Below are 17,002 nucleotides of genomic sequence, written 5' to 3'. Positions count from 1 at the left end.
TAGCTTATTTTCACAGTGCCAGATGGGTGAAGGGTGTCTCATCATTCATTGGATTAATGAATAATTTAGTTGTCAGAACAGTAAAAGCAGTGTGTCAGAACTGACACTGAAATACTTCCTTGTAAAATATCTTTTCCACTCTCCAACTGCCTACTCTGCACCTCAGCAGGTCAAGACAAACTCATCAAGGATGTGCACACACTGTTTGACCCAGATCTACTGCAGTGTCAATACCTAAGGTCCATTGTTTTTATGCTTCAGAGTTTTGCGGTCAGCGCTGAAAGCATCAGGGGGGTAATTGTACAACGGGTTAGCGAAGGACAGCTTGGCTTCTTTCCAGGCTGAACCCTGCTGAGGACAAAAACACAGAGAGAGACTTACATCACGCCAATGACTTCTGCACAAGTAATGAGAGAAAAGCCCCAAAGGCTGAGCAGAGATACCTTACCTCCACCTCCCTCCTCCAGGGGTAGACACTGATGGAAAGCCCCCGACCATCTCTCCTCCTGGGGTTAGCTCTGGGACAGCCGCCTGGCCTTTCATGCGGGGACGGGAGCTGAGGGGAAGAAAAATCACGTACACTGGCTTAAAATTAGATGAGGCTTAATGTGCGAGAGCGCATGAAATGCAGACGCAATTAAAATCAAATTGACCTGTTATGCGTCCATAATTACACCTCTAACCTCCATAAAACATTTCATCATCTTCCAGAGGTGGAATAATCACACACTGTTTCCGCTCTTAAACGAGGGCTGAAGCGGATCTGCCTGGGCTGTGGAGATACCAGTTCACACCTACACCTCTCTATTTATAGCTGCGTCCTCGCTGACAGCCACATGAAAGTAAACCGGCACAAACATACAGAACACACTGAAATATATGATATATGTTGTGTGCGAGTCACACTGTAGGAAAGTCGTCTACCTTGGGAAGATCACACTTGTTGCAATTAATGAAGCATGCAGAATATTGCTAATACTCTCTCATAAAAAAACATGAACAGTGTAATGAGACTACATATCATCAGCATCACACGCTCACACACACACACACACCCAAACAGCACCATTAAATCCATGATAACCTCTATCGTCAGAGTCATGACAGTCGACTCTCAACATCACTCTCACTTTCATTACTGGCCATTATCCAAATGGAATAACTCTGACAGTATCACCTCTAGTGCTGAGAACTTTTTCAGTGATAGCAGGAGTAACAGCGGAGAAACAAAGCAAACAGTGGCTGGAAACAATAATGGTACACACATTTACTCACATACTGTACTTAGTGTAATTTTGAGGTACTTATACTGTACTTTACTTTAGTCTTTAAGGGAAAGATTTGAGATAAGTTTAAAAAAAAACAAAAACATATAGATATATTATTTTTTATTCTTTCCTCTCGCCTTTTCCTCTTCATCTTTTAGAGGGGGCCTGGACCCTTGGTTATGAATCACTGGACTAACTGTATACAAAGTAGATGTTCTGGCTCCACCTCAACCAACTTCAAAGGTAAAATGATACAGGCACATTGATGTATCAGTATTAATATAACAATGTCAGACATATAATAATGTATCAGTTCCAGGGGTGTTTTTCTACATAATGAATACTTTTACTTTTGTATATTGTGCTCATAATACTGCTGTGTTTTTACAGAATATATTGTTTTTTTGGAGGATTTTGAATTGAGGACTTTGAAGGTAAAGGATCTGAGTACATATTCCATGCCGCAGCAGTGTCATGTAATCAGCCATCAGTCTAAAAGCCTTGTAATGTCTAAAGCTTCTCATCAAGTTGCGTTCTTGTTGTTGATTAAACTGGTTATTTCGGGCGCTGTAGCTTGTGGCGTTGCATGTGATCAGACTTTATAGGCCAGTTGTCGCATTACTGTGTAAACATAACAAAAACAAATGTCCACATAAACCATAAAATCAATACTCTAACTCGAAAATGTAATCGAGCAGAAAGGCTGGGCGATCACCTCCTGACCTCCTCTGACATCAGATCCTCTTATTGAATAAATGTGAGGCGGATGGTGGAAAAATGAGATTTGTGTGGCTGAGAAACCTAATGTTGCCCGAACAGAAATCGCTGATGATTGATTGGACATTTTAGTGTGCTGACCTCTGCTCTCCCATCGAAGGTTGGGTTATCCATCACCCCGTACTCCATCGTGTCGGACTTTCTGTGGAGCCGGCAAAGAAAGTCCACTCTTCATCATCAACATCATCATCTTAAGTAAAAGCAAAAGCAGCCACAGTGTCATCATTGCAGAACTCACATAAAGCAGCATTTTTTCTTGCATAAAGCCAGAACGCAGACAGCGACTCCAGCTGCGAGCAGAAGCAGTCCAATGGCGATACCGACGTACACGGCGTCTAAACGAGAGGGACGCACATTGAATCATCGCTGCCTTTAACGAACTGCAGGGACGTTAACAGGGTCTGCAGCGATGCAGTGCATAAATTCAAGTGAGACAGTTTAACAGAGACGAGCGGGGAGACGCTCTTCTTTATTACCCAGCTGTCTGTCCTCCGGTTTGGGCGACGGGGTGGAGAGAGACGGCTTCTCCTTCACATGACAACGGTTGCCGGTCCATCCTGGATGACACCTGTGATCAAAGAACAGTTTGAAAGTTATGACACTGATGACAGCAGCCAATCAATTAGCTCTAACTCACTGTTAAATAAAGGCTTTTTTTGTTGGTTTTTTTGGGTTAATTGCCCGTCCCTAATAGTCTTGGGCATCACCTTTTAAAACACCTCCATCAGCACCACTCCTCATGTTCCACGTGTTTTAAACTGGATGTTATGAAACACTACTACTCTTAAACCACTTTTCTCACGATTGCAGCACATTGTTAAGGTGTTAACACTGGCTGTGGCTGGTGGGAGGCGAGTCCTTTGCAGTTTATTAGTTAGACAATAAATGTAGTTAAGATCAGCCTCACAACAATTTGTTATGCTCTTAAATATAAACATTTTTCACACAAACTCGTGTTTTATTTGTTCAAATAAGCTGAGCCACTCCACGATCTTTCCATGTACCCTCTGGTAACTGCTCCAGGCTGCCCAGGTTGGGATTCGTTGACATTAAGAAAAGTAAAGAACAAAACTGGCCTCATCCTTTTAAATGTGACCAAATGATAAAAGTGAAATAAAGTAAAATACTAAAAAGAATATAAATCATAATCTCTATTACCCCTGTACATACACACATTCTCTCACACTACTTAAAAAACAAACAAAAAAACATCACTATCTTGATAAATGGTGCAAGATTTATGTGCTGGACATCCAGCATGGAAACACAGAGTAATTACAGTTTGGGCCTCCCTGGTGAGCTGCACATTCGACCAAACGCACACTCTGCTCCAAGTCAACATCTGTTCAGTATCAGCTTGATTTCTGAGCAACATTGACCTTCTAATGCGAAACACACAGCTCTCAGCGAAGCCAGACTGTCATTATCATTCAGAGGGGGTCAGGGTATATATTGTGTGACGGTCTGGCCATGGCAGTGGGCGGTCCCTGGCCTGGTTCCCAGGTGGGTCCTGCTCAGCAGAGTGGAGGAACGTGATGCAAATACTGAGCCAGAGGTGCCCTCCAACGCTGGTGTCGGGCTCTGCTACAGCGCGGCTGTTATCAATGCTGGAGCAGCCACCAGAGCTCCATACCACACTGTGCAGTGAATGGCGGCGGTAAAGTCCTGTTACAAAATGAGAGGAGGCAGTGGTGGCGGCGCTGCATCGGGGAATGTTGGACGGGGGGGGGGGTGAATAAAAAGGGGAATCAAAGACAAGGAGGCCCAAAGAGAGAGTGAGAGCGAGCAGCAGTGAGACCTCTTCACAGTGCAGAAAAACAACTTTTAAAGCCCAAATAAAATCACATTTAATCAGCGTTTTTTAGCAGCCCAAAACAACGCAACATACACAACTCTTTCTATCAGTCGCTTTTTAGCAGGAGGAGAAACAGTCTTAAATATTCCTGTTTCTCTGAGTGTCAAGGGGGGCGTGTCTGTGTCCGATTGACCAGAGACAGATGTCGGTGGTATTAAAGAGCAAGAACCACAGCAGCATCTAAACGCACCAACGTGACTTCTGCAGGTACGTTTACATGGTTTGTTACAGAGAAACATCTGGGAAGTCTTTCACGGAAACTGGTGGGAAAGGGGCAAATATGGTTTAAAATGTAGAGATTTGACTGGCTATAGGGAAACTGTCGACATAGACAGAGAACTGATGGCATTACGAAGAATTAATGCAAAGACAGGAAGCAGATAAATATGCAGTAGCAGGCAAAAATTTTAAAAAGTCTTCAGTTTTGAGTAGGATTGGGTTTTTCTTTCAATAATACATCACAATATACTCTGCACACTTTGTGCTGTCAGTGATGTGACTCTGGTAAACAAGTGTCTCGCCTGCTGCGCAATTCCCATCCAGTCTGTGGAAAAAGCAGCCTTCTGACTGAGGATGAGGAAATGTGAATCTCTCATTGAGGATTCGCTGGAGCGTAATGATGTTAGCAGATCCAGCGGCAAGTCTCATTATTGCATTCTTACTTTCAGGATGAAATATCTCATTGCAGACATTCCAAGCCGCTGATGCAGACAACCAGATTCATGAGCTTCCTAAAAAATCTCCAACTGAGCCATCCCGGTGTGTCTGTCTGGAATGTGTTGTGCTTACGCCAACATGACGGCCTCCCTGCAGATTTATCTGACGCCTGAGGGGTTTTTTTTTCGGTCTCCCCACTAAGACCATTGGTAGCAGGGCCGTGTTTAAATATTGACCAGCAGAATCCACGAGAGATTCCCAGGAAACACTGTGCGGGTGGATAAAAGAAGGCAGAGCCACCCTGGTTAAGCTGTCGTGGATAAGCAGATTCCCACATGCTTCGTGGAGCGTGTCTCTTCCAAGGAGAGAAACAAGGCTGATGGGATTTCCATGTTTCAAGTGTTACAAAGAGAGATAAAGGATGGGAGGGCGAGTACGAAGAGCAGACATGATGCTTATCTTTGCTTGCGCATGTTTAGAAGTGTGACAGAGTGTGTAGGTGTGTGTTGAGCGGCGTGAGCGTGAAGTTCAGCTTACATGCAGACCGGCCCGTGTCTCTCCACCAGGCACGAGCCACGATCCAGGCAATACAGCGGAGGACACTCTGCAGATCACACAGAAGAAACTGATAATCATCTAAAAAATACAAAGAAAATAAAACCCTCTGCTCTGTTTCTGTGTAACCCACAAACATCAAGTTCTCGGTCCTCCTGACGGGAAACAGACGCACGGTGAAGCATGTTACTGCTCTGACATCAGAACGTGAAATCAGTGAATTAGGTTGTCGGAGGAAACTGTTGAATTTCATCCATTAACCTCTGCAGAGAGCATTTTTTTTCCCATCCTGTGCATCTGCCTGCAAATGTTCGTCCCTCCATAGGCTGTGTGAGGTTTATCAGGGTTGCCTGTTAAATAGTCATCATGTTTCAAACACCATTATGAAAACCTGAAGTCCTGTTCAGCCTTGATAAAGTGACTTTGGCTTGGCAGTGAACGCAGGCTAAATGTGAGGTTTGGTCTTATTCCTGAATATGCAAGAAAGCAGAGGTTTTAATGGATTTTGGCAGCTCGCTGTAACCGCTGAGGTGTGCTTTGAAGACTAAACAGCCAGACTTGAAAATGTCCTGGGAGTCACTGCTAAGGCTGGAAATGAGCATGAATGAAGTTTGGCAACACTTGAGTCAAAACTGACTGGTGGCTCATGAGAGTGTGATATACGTATATAAATAGCAAAATCTATGCATTTCAAAACAAACAGATGGAGGAAAGACAGCTTGCCACCCAGCTTGAAGGCCTTTTGTACAGAGATGGAGAGCTATATTTAAATAAAATGTGAGAATAACTCCAATGAAATGAAAGTGAAAACTACTTAAACTATATGAAAAGTGAAAAGCACTGATCGACATCGAGCTATGCCGAAGGCCAGAATCAGTATTTCTCTAAAATCAGTGTGCCTCTTGTCGCATGTCTGACCTTCAAGGCCGGGGAATGATAAAATGGACTACGGTTAATGGCAAAAAGCTTGAGATGAGAAGGTAAGTAAAAGCATGTTACCATGGCAGCTGGACTCATCGGAGTGAAAAGGCAGACAGTCAGCAGAGTGGTCACAGCGCCTCTGAAGAGGGACACAACCGGGCGAACCTTCACACACCAGTTCTCCCAGCTCACACTGCATCAGAGCTGGGGGACAAAAAAAAACGAGAAGCAGAGGGAGACATTACTGAAACATGAAAAGGGGTGAGCAGAGTGTTTGAGAGGTTTATTCTCAGATCACTACGAGCAAACCACAAATGGGATATGACAACTCAAGCTCTCATTGATGCAAGAGGTGGCACAATTTCCCAGTTCTTGCACCAATTTTCAAACAGTTCAGAGCGTTTCCACCGCCAGGAAAACTGGTTCCTACACAGAAGAATCATTTTCTTTTTTTAGTTAAAAAATAAAAAGAAATGCATTTCAGTTAAAATCCAACTAAACAGGTAAATAAGACCCATCATGCAGTTATGTTGGTAACTGATTTAACTGGCTGGTTTTAAATGCAAGGACACAGACCAGTAATACAACTGGCCTCATGGTTAGAAGAACATGTTAAAATATATATTTTCTTCCCCTTAATCATATCTACAAGAGCCACACAGTTTTATTTGTCCAGCCTTTGCCTGTAATATCATGTATCACCACACATTTGTCATTACAAACATGACAGATAAATGAATTTGGCTTAAAGGTATTGCGACGGCTACATACCACTGCTATGAGAAAGCATGTTTTTTAATTTAACCAACACTTGTTTGAACCACCTGTGGCTGTCAAAGCTCTTCATAGCTTTTAAACACTGTTGATAAGTCTGTATGGGTCATATTCTTGTCACCAAACACCTGTGAAGTGTTTGTTCTGTCCTCAGTGCTGCATGTATACTGACATCAGTCACTAACCCTTCTTGACAAAGACACACACACACTTACGGCAGCTGTACTCATCCTCTCCATCGGGGCAGTCTGCGATGCCGTCACAGCGCAGTATGGAGGGGAGGCAGATGGCATTCAGACACTGGAAATGTCCAATCAGACAGCTGTCCTGAGGAGGAACAGTACCGGGCACGACAGCCTGACAAAACTGTTCGTCGGAGTGGTCGGCACAGTCCGGCTCTCCGTCACACCTCCAGCTCTTTGGGATGCACTGAAAGGAGTACATGCACTGGTACTGGTCCACAGCGCAGGTCAGAGGCTGCGGAGTTGCTGGTCCTGAGGGGACACATCACAGGGAAGACACATGCACATACTTACACATGCACGCCGACAGCTTAACACACCTTAAATCTGCTTTTATCGACTTTAGTCCACACACAGTCAGGATCCCTCAGGGAGAAATCTCAGAGGATTTTTTAAAAAGAGACATGCTAATGGTCTGTCTGAGATCGATCACGAGGACTGGTTCTTCAGAAGGTCAGCCAAAGAAGCGACTCAGGGGTGAAACGAGAGTGTCGGGCTGGGAGTGAGGAAACGACACAATATAAATGGAATTGCTTTTCCCCCCTATTGCCCTCTGTGCCGTCCCTCGGCGCTGACCCAGGGTCCACAGTGAATTTATATGGACCTACAGGGCAACAGGCCCCATTAACTCACGACACTCTCCCTCAGGGTCCACACAATTTAAATGGAAACGGAGCAGGGGAGCATGGATGTTGGTGGACAGAAAATGTGGAAAAAGAGGAAACGGGAGAAGGTGAAAATTGGAGGAAATGGCTTGAAAAATGAGCAGCAGTGCTGAAAGGACAGGAAATAAGAAAAAAAACAAGAAACCAAATGGAAAAGTGAAAAGAGACAATAGACGAAACGTTGGCTTTACCTCCAACCACACACTCTGCAGTGTAGGAGATGTCATCCAAGGCGATGTCTGTCCACATGTCTCCGCCCACCTCTGCCTGGAAGGTCACTCTGAAAGGAGCCGGGTTGGACAGGATGACATGCGCGTATGTCCACTGGTTACCGTGTTTGCCGGTGGCTGACCACATCAACAGACTGGTGCCACTGGGACCAACAGTGTAGACCTGACGAGGTGCAAAACAAGCATGGAAATAGTGGGTGACACTAAAGGACGTTGAGACTGAGACTGCATTTCCACATACGTCCACACATTAAGTAATGGACAGAAGTGAACAGAATATAACAGAACCGGATTTAAGAAATGAGTCATTTATACAGGTGCCATTTCTAATTCTGGCTCATTTGTGAACATCGACGTGTTTTTTTATTTTTTCAGTGTCATGCCCAATTAGTTTGCTTTCTTAATGTCTGCTTAGTGTTTGTCGTCCTGAAATTAACCCAGCAAACAAAGACGGCTAAAAAAGACATGAAAAGATGGATATGACAATCAAGCCTGTGAGGTGACGGGCTTTGATGGATTATTTCCTGGCAGGGTGACGTTCATTTCTTCCTGTGGGTGCGCCGGTGATTGACAGTAAGCAGACTGTAATGTGGTGACAGGCTCAGTGAAAGAGGAAATACATTTCTGACAAAACCAAATTAAGCCTTCAGGTTGACTGTGATGGATCATCTAAAAGCGCATACAAAAGGAAAAAAAAACATGTTTGGAAGACAGATGCATGACACAAACTAACAGAAAAAGACTTATAAGAATTATTTATGGAGATGTGGCTCAGATTAAATTACCTTCAGTGTTCCCATCCTGTCAGAGCTGTGCATGTAGTACCAGAAACGGAGGTGACACACGCCGATACTAGCAGGAAATGGACTCCTGGTTGTCACCTTGGCGATGTCTCCCTCCCTCTGCGTGGCTGAGTGTATGTACAGGAAGTTCCCACCAGCACCTTTGGACATACAGCACAACACAGTGGTAGTATGTTAATGTAAGTTATGAGTAATAACCAACCCAACCATTAGATTTTAGCCTCACTGCTGCAAAGAAGTAAGTAAAATACATGATATTTGGACAGAAGAAAGTATTTGTGTTGCAGCCTGCAGCCTAAAGCTGCAGAGAGCTTCTTCAGCTCGGCTTGGTTCAAAGATGAGACGGCATCTGTGTGAGGCCAGAACAAAGTGGGAGTTTTCCACATGAGAAAAAGAGGATTTAAGCCCATCACAATCCACAGAGTGCAGCAACCTGCTCCCACTCACAAACACACTCCTGACTCAAAACATCAAAACAGTCTCTGCAGTCAGTCTGATTAAAGGCAGTGTCTGCATCCGCACATGTGGCTCCGTCATCCAGATGTTAGCTAACAATGCAACCAGGTGATCTCATGAGTCCCTCTTGTCCTCCAGCTCTCTTGTGTGTTTGGTGCAGATGACTTATTGATCTGCTCTGGAGTGAGGTCATAAGTTCATTCTATGACACAGCGTCCAGATTCATCTCTGAGATCAATAAACTCAACTGGCCAATCAGAAGTGGCCGTGAACTCACAAACAGTCCATAAAAGGAAGAATTAGAGCTACACGGTACTCAAGCGTACGGTCAATCTATGAGATATGTTGCATGATACGATGACTCGGTGTCGCACACCTTCCTCCAGTCCAACGTCACCTCTGCAGCATCAGAGCATCCAGTGTAAACATGATACACGTCCCAGTACAGTGACGAATGAGCTGAAAGTCCTATAATATCTCAAAATGGTCTAATTAAAGCTGCAACTAATGATTATTAACATTACTGATCAATGTGACAAAGAAGATGATCAGAAAATAATAAAAATATGCAGCTTGGTCAAATAAAAGGTTTACATCCATCATTTTCCAACAACATAAACCAGACTGACTGATTAATCTGCAAGTTGTTTTAGCTGAGCAGTGTTAATGGACTCAGGCTGCTCCTGGACTTGGCTCTGCATTACTTGTTGTCTATTGCTTCATTTTCTCTCTGTGAAGTAAAGCAAACTGTGCTCTGACACAGTCTCCCCTCAAATTAACTTAGACTACACAAAACTGCAGTTTCATTTGCATCATTTCACGCTGTTACTGTTTGTTTATCAAGGTCGTCCATGAACACCAAGAGTGATTTTTTTCAAGGGCGGGCAAGCAAAGCTGTACTAACAAAATGCCAACAGCAATTAATGAACACAAATTACAGGTGAAGTCAGATGGAAATGAAGGTTTACACTGCCTTGAGTAGTGAGTGTAACCTTACTCCAGGATTAATTGTTCATTAATCAGTGGCAAAAATCATGTTTTGATGCAGCAGCATCACTGTACACAGGATAAACAACACGTCCAATGCTGTTAAGCTCAGTTTGACTCGCTGACATTGATCAGGATGTATTATTAACCCTGCCTTCACATGCCTGTCGAAAGCTCCAGTTTCCCAGCTGTCAAGCTGTAATTACAAAAGCGTTGCACTGAGCCGACTGCGAGCTGAAAAAACATGGAGGATGTCAGGAGGACGCAGGAGCTGTTTGTTCATAATTTTGGCAAAGTTTTTTTTTTGACAGCATTATTAATCTTTTACTAAAAAACAAGGCAGGAAGCAAACACACGCAGCGAGTTTTGAGCACAAACAGAGCCCTTAATGAAATGTGTCAAAGGTTAGGAGAACTCACAAACTTGATTTCCAAAGCCGCCTCCTGTAACTAAAACCTGGAGATATACTCGTGTCCCAGTAAAATCCCCAAACAACACATGCTAACATTTAAGTGACAAAGTCCTCGAACTGACATACGACTCCGCCGGGCGCAGAGGAGAATGTTGGGTGGCATTATTATAGAGCTGCAAAGTCTGCACAGGGAGGAGGTGGGGGTGAACGGACGGGTCAGCGAAACACGGGAATTTGCCAGCGGAGACCGCAGTTTGTTTCCCATTTCCTACCAACAGTCAATATTGTTTCTCTTAACCATGACCGAGATGTTTCCCCAACATTACCCAGTGTTGTTTATGCCAGAAGTTACCCGAACCGTGACCATGGTGGCGTAAGATCACAGGACAGATTTATTTTCCAGCGGTGATTTGTGACTGCTTTGGAAGGCGCAGACTAATAACGACGCCCTGCTGATGGTTGTGTCACATCAGAAATGCTTATGTAGTCATTTTGGATGGCACATTGTTGAATTTGGAGCAGTCGGACGGGTGGGTACTGACCAGGACTGTGGTCGGCCTGAGGTCCAGCTCCCGGTGTCTCACTGCAATGACCGATCCTCCAATCAAAGTCGTCATCGGTGTCCTGATGGAGCTGGCAGGTCTGTTCCCACTGGTTTTCATCCATGTCGAAACTACAAGCGCCTGGTATGCCAGCGATGTGGTCTGCGAGAGAGAAGAGGGAGAAGTCCGGCCTGAGAGTTGTTTTTCAGCTCCACGGTGAGGCGGATTCACTCTCCAAAGAAAGTCATTTCTCATTTCTACTCACCGCAGTCTATCTCATCGGACTCATCAGCGCAGTCTGGCTTGCTGTCGCACACCAGGTGGGACTCAATGCAGTGACCACTGCGACACACAAAGTCTGTGACAGCAGGACAACTGACAGCATCCACGGCATCTAAACACACACACACAAACAGGGAAAGATCTGAGGGAGGAACAATTATCAGATATTTCATCTTTTTTTAGGACTGACCCAGCAGACAGGAAACTATCTCCCCTTTACAGTTCAGATCCATCAAATCTAACGTCAGTGACAAAGCTACAACTGCGTCTTATTAAAACACAGCCTTCCTGTTCTCTGCGCCAAAGGATGCGAGCTGCGGAGAAGGCGGTAAACAAAAGCAGACAAAGGCCTGTCAGGCGAGTCAAAGCCTCCTTCCTCCAGCTCCGCCTGGTTTGAGACAGAACGGAGAGGAAGGAAAAGAGATCAGGTGGAGCAGAGACAGCACATAAAGCTACGTTCTGCATGTGGACGGGTGTGTGCGCTGTTCGACTTCAAAGGCAGAGACATTAAACGTTGACTGAAGCAAGCGAAGAGTTGAACGTCATTCTGGGAGTTCAGCAGGGTTAATACCATCACAGAACAAACTGAAAATCTTTTTTTTTTCATGCATTTAAAGCTGAGGGAAGTTGTGCCCAAGTGTCATTTACTTTTGGACAGACAGCCAGTCGTCCAGCGGACGCCTCGCAGTCTGTTTTGATGTACGTCTCGCTTGACTGTCGGTCTGTATAATAGGTTACGTCTCTCTATGTTCTCCAAGTGTGTTTATGTTTATGTGCTGGAGAGGGAAAGGAAACATCCCACATGGTGTCCAGCTTTGTGCCAGGTCCTGTTTAATGTGGAACATCTGTCTCGGACATAAACATCAAACGGCGTCTGTCAACACAGAAAATCAAACTCTCTCCCTCTGAGACACAGTGCCGCTCTCTGTCTCCGCTCACGTTCTGAGTGTGCCAGTGGCAGAATCAATTTCATACCCCAAACTATCAGTTAAAAAGATCATAAAATAATTTCACAGCATATTTACAACTTGCTTGTGAAGATTACTGGAAGTACGTTTGATAAAGCAAGACAGAGGATGGCGAGAGAGAAGCGGAATCGAATTTATTCCAGAATTATTTTAAAACTCAGATTCATTTTCTAGGCCACGCTCACTGCTATGGTCACTTATTCAGGGAAACCACCTGACAAAGTAATCATAGCAAGAAAGCTTGGATCTGGAGGGGATTACATCAATCATTAATGGAATGTTGACGGTTCACAAAACAGAGTCAATTCACGAGTTCGGTAATCTTGAAAGACCAGTTTACAGATGTGATAACTTCAAGGAAAAGTCAGATGTGCGCTGGTATGAAAAGCCAACTGACTAAGCGAGTTAATGACATTAATAATGAAATATTTTTCTCAAACTATCAAAGGCTACTTTTGAATTAAAGAAATTAGACTTCCACAGCTGCCCTGCACAGAGCGTGAAGTTTGCTGAATACTGCTGATTACTTTGCCAGGTGGTGAGATTTTTGGCTTAAAGAAGAAAAAAAACTTTCCACTCCAGTGCTGCATTCGGGAACAATTGCCTTTCAAGACATTTCCCATCTTCTCTGCCCACCTACTTGCATTTTTAACACCTCAAACATGGATGAAAGTGCTGTAAAGTACTTAAGCCAAAAAAGGCAAATGGCTTTTTATTCATCACACGTTCGCTGGTATGATGGGATTCAGTGAATGTCTTGGCATTTCTTACCAGTTTCCAACAGATGTTGATCACTTTCCATAACACCCTGTTAAATAAATAGTTTGACCTTTTGTTAACACATGCTTATTTGCTGAGAGCTACAGGTAGCACAGAGCAGTGCTACCTGTAATTCTGTTTCCAATCCACATGATAAGCTAGGCTAACTGTCCGTTGGTTTTGGTCAAGTATGGTATGGTTGTTGAAGTAAGAGGCCAGTGTGTTTGTTGGGCTACAATGACAAATGTAGTTGAATGAAGCAGCTTTCACAAGACCACATTCTGACAAAGGTAGTGTTATGCAGGCCAGTTTTGTGGTGAGCGGGCTAATGGCGAAGAAGCTAAAACCTCATTCAGAAGCAGAGTTTGTGAAGGAGCGCCTTGTTGATGCTGCAGAGCTGCTGGCACTGGACAAAGTCAAACAGCTCCAAAGAGTCCGTTTGTCTCAAAGAATTCATGGAGATGAAAGGAAAACCTGTCGTGGAAACTCAGCGATGGCAAGTGTGATCTGGACTTCACGGTGGACGTTACCAAGAACCTCTCAGAGCTGAACCTCAAGCTCCAGCCAGATTCATACCTCCCTGCTTTCAGATGGGAAATCATTTGAAGTGAAATTAAAGCTGTGGCAACCGTAAAGAGGAAACACCGAGCATTATCCTACTCTGCAAGAACAAACTCATTTAACAAATTTAATGTGGGACCAGCTGATGAGCCCAGCAACAGTGAGCTCAAAGCTAACAACCTCCCTCTGCTCAAGGTCTATAAACTGTATGTACGTCATGAGGATTTTCCCTTTGTGAGGAGACACACACTGAAGTTTGCGACTCTGTTTGGGACAGCCCTCGACTGTGAGCAGCTCTTTTTAAAACCGCCTCCTGCAAAGACTCGCTGAAGCAGTATCATCATCGCTACCATCTGACATCAGACGTCTCACCAGAGAGAGGCCGTTCCCGCCATCGCATTAGAGGTTACTGTGATCTATGTGTTCAATAATTCAGTATGGCCCTCGAAGGAGGTTATAAAAATTCAAATGGCCCTCGATAGGAAAAAAGGTTCCCCGCTGCTGGTCTGAGGGCATAACACTTAGACTGCTTACAAAACGTGTGGACTGCTCGTATCACATACTTGGGGCACAGTCTATGAACTCCAGATCATCCAGGGCGGCTCCTCCACTCACGTCCCTCGAGCGAATCCCCTCAAAGATCAGCTCAAAGTTCCTCAGCTTCCTCAGGGGGACCTCTGCTCGGTTCCAATTGTTCCCTTGATGCTCCGTTTTGTTCCACGCATCCCACAAGTCGTTCTCCGTCTGGGGAGAAGAGCAGCGTTGACAGAAGACGATCATGCGGAGCCATTTCTGGTTACGACGTCAACTCTGATATTGTCACCAAGAGCTTCAAAGCGGATTCAAAGCTGCAGCAGTGATTATTGTCAGAAACATGCACTTCAAAATTTGAGCATCGAGTCACAAGTCAAGAGCGATGAATGAAGTTAAAATGAGCTGAAATTAACTCTTGGCCAGATTGCTGCTGCTGAGAAACAGTGAATACCATCTAAAGGGAGTCATTAAAGTTTCATTAACGTAACATTGTAGTAATAAGTTCCCCTGGCTTGAGACCTGCTATTGAGAATTAAAGCGTGCTCTCCCTGAGTTATGGTAATGGCTTTCTCTCATGCCACATGTGGAACATATTAAAAGACAGGCCAATGTGTATTCCTCTGTGAGTCCTCTCCGTCTTTTCCCATAGTACCAGGCAGGCACTAAATCACGGCTAATACAGCTTTGAAGCAACAAATGTGACTCTCAAAGGGCTTTAGTGGATGTATGCGTTACGAGCCAGAATCTCACTGGCGGTTTTTAGATGTCGTGTCAAGAACATGAATGAGACAGTTACAAAGTCGTATCGCATCATATTAAGAAGAAATGGTTTTCAAGCAAGAACATGAAGAAGCAGGGAAGGGTTATTGGTGAGGCAGCAGAAACTGCTGGTCTATGTCCTTTATTCAATTTCAACAATAGCACAGAGGTTATTTTTCACAGGGAACGATGAATTTGAAGCATATAGAGCAGGCATGTCAAACTCATTCCACAAAGGGCCGAGTGGCTGAAGGTTTTCTTTCCAACCAAGCAGCAGCACACCAGACTTGACTCATTTCATTAGCTGATCTCAGTCTTCAGACAGCTGATTGGTCAGACTGCATGCTCTTGATTGGTTGGAGGAAAAACCTGCAGCCACACGGCCCTTTGTGGAATGAGTTTGACATGCCTGATATAGAGGAAGACAGATCTGTGTACGCACACTATCACCCACACTATCGTGTTCACAAAGTGGTGAACCTCGCTCCGTCCTCGCTTGTGAACGACTGATTCTTCCCAGGATGCCCCTTTCATACCCAATCATGATGCTATCACCTGTTACCAATCAACCTGTGGAATGATCCAAACAGGTGTTTTTGGAGCGTTCCACATCTTTCCCAGTCTTTAGTTGCTCCTTTGAAAATTCAGAATTACTGGTGTTGCAAGCCAACATAAACTTTACTGAAAGAGGGTTATGCCCTCCAAGGTAGGTTAGCCAGCTGGTATAACTGACTTCTGCCATGTTTCCCTTCCTGCAGATTTAGTGCCAGACTGACTCATCAAACCTGTTTTATATTGATTTGAAGCCCGACTGTCACGCTGCTGATACCTGGTTTTGTCTTTTTCCTGTAGGTAGTGGGAAGCCCTGCTCGCGGCGCATATACACCCCTCTTTGCATGCACCGTGAAGGCCTGAAGGGCAGCGGCCACTTTAATCATCTCGTGGGTTTGCGTTTTCTTGCAGTGTAAAGCTGCAGTGTTGCTAGTGATCACTGAGCGCACACGTGGTGTTTCTGTTGCGGTTTGCAATACAATCTCCCCGCGGTACAACCACGTCTACTAAATTGCTGCCATTATATGCTGTGTTATATTTCATAGTGAAGTCAGTTGGTGTTCTAGCGGTTGAGCTGTTTTATTTATTCATGCACACTGAGAAATAAAAGGTTTTGGCTTGGATTTACAATCATTTCTCCACCAATTATCCCATTTTTCACATTAGTTGTGAGCTGAATGTACATCTTCTGATCTTCTTGAGCCCATAAAAATGGACTGTGCCAAAACCTAAAGAGTCGGGCCTATTATGGACTGTAAGCTTATATTGATGCATTGCATCGGACACTGGCTAATCGAGAGGAGGTAATAAGGACTGAAAGGCTCTTATTGCCACTTATTGCAGCTAAATTACATCCATGTTGTGGGAACATACAAACCTTCGATCTTATTATCTGAGGTGACTGCGCTGAAAAGCGTTAAAATCCACTTCAGCTCCAGGTCGATATGGAGACATGCTGCCTAGTTAAACCACAGAGTGTTTAATGGAGGAAAGTATAGATTTAACTACCCGTCCTCCCGCAGTTCATGACTGTCATATTAAGACTGCCGTAACACAATAATTCATAATAGCTTCCTCGACCTCTGGTCTTTTTAAAGGTGACTGCGGGTCTATAACATCACATCATTAATTCAGTCTCAGCACGGTGAGAATCAGTCTCAGAAGCGTCAAACTTTCTGGACACTGCAGGTGAACTGAATTCTCACGATGTGCGACATCTAACTTACTATTCCTGGAGTTGACTGCAGTAAAAGACCTGGTCTAATGTACTCCAAACCAGAGGACAAGCAATGTCACATTCTGCTCTGCAGTTTGAAAGCCTATTAAAATGCACCCTTGGGTGAGGCATGCACAGGCTGTCTCCTCTGCTTTACGCCAGTGGAGCCCTGGCTTGAAATAATCTTGTTACTGTGAGAATAGAGCATAGATTAATAAGCAGCGTTA

General features: G+C 44.3%; 1 protein-coding gene across 1 annotated transcript in view; it reads right to left on the bottom strand.

Annotated features, from left to right (window-relative positions):
• Positions 1–160: 160 nt before the first annotated feature.
• The window catches only part of malrd1 (MAM and LDL receptor class A domain containing 1), a 48,482-nt gene continuing 31,640 nt past the window's right edge, over positions 161–17,002 (bottom strand). The window contains exons 21-33 of the mRNA XM_070986480.1: positions 14,278–14,458; positions 11,410–11,538; positions 11,145–11,306; positions 8,730–8,887; positions 7,906–8,107; positions 7,023–7,301; positions 6,112–6,237; positions 5,095–5,161; positions 2,522–2,613; positions 2,284–2,380; positions 2,127–2,187; positions 449–556; positions 161–351 (exon numbers count right to left, since the gene is read on the bottom strand). Of these exons, the coding sequence (XP_070842581.1) occupies positions 235–351; positions 449–556; positions 2,127–2,187; positions 2,284–2,380; positions 2,522–2,613; positions 5,095–5,161; positions 6,112–6,237; positions 7,023–7,301; positions 7,906–8,107; positions 8,730–8,887; positions 11,145–11,306; positions 11,410–11,538; positions 14,278–14,458 (1,779 nt within the window). The 3' untranslated portion in view covers positions 161–234. The remainder of the gene's footprint in view (positions 352–448; positions 557–2,126; positions 2,188–2,283; positions 2,381–2,521; positions 2,614–5,094; positions 5,162–6,111; positions 6,238–7,022; positions 7,302–7,905; positions 8,108–8,729; positions 8,888–11,144; positions 11,307–11,409; positions 11,539–14,277; positions 14,459–17,002) is intronic.

Source organism: Chaetodon trifascialis, chromosome 18 (genome assembly GCF_039877785.1).
Source record: "Chaetodon trifascialis isolate fChaTrf1 chromosome 18, fChaTrf1.hap1, whole genome shotgun sequence".
Classification (NCBI taxonomy): Eukaryota; Metazoa; Chordata; class Actinopteri; order Chaetodontiformes; family Chaetodontidae; genus Chaetodon; species Chaetodon trifascialis.
The sequence above is the reverse complement of the archived record's forward strand: the minus strand, read 5'-3'. Positions and strand labels throughout refer to the sequence as shown.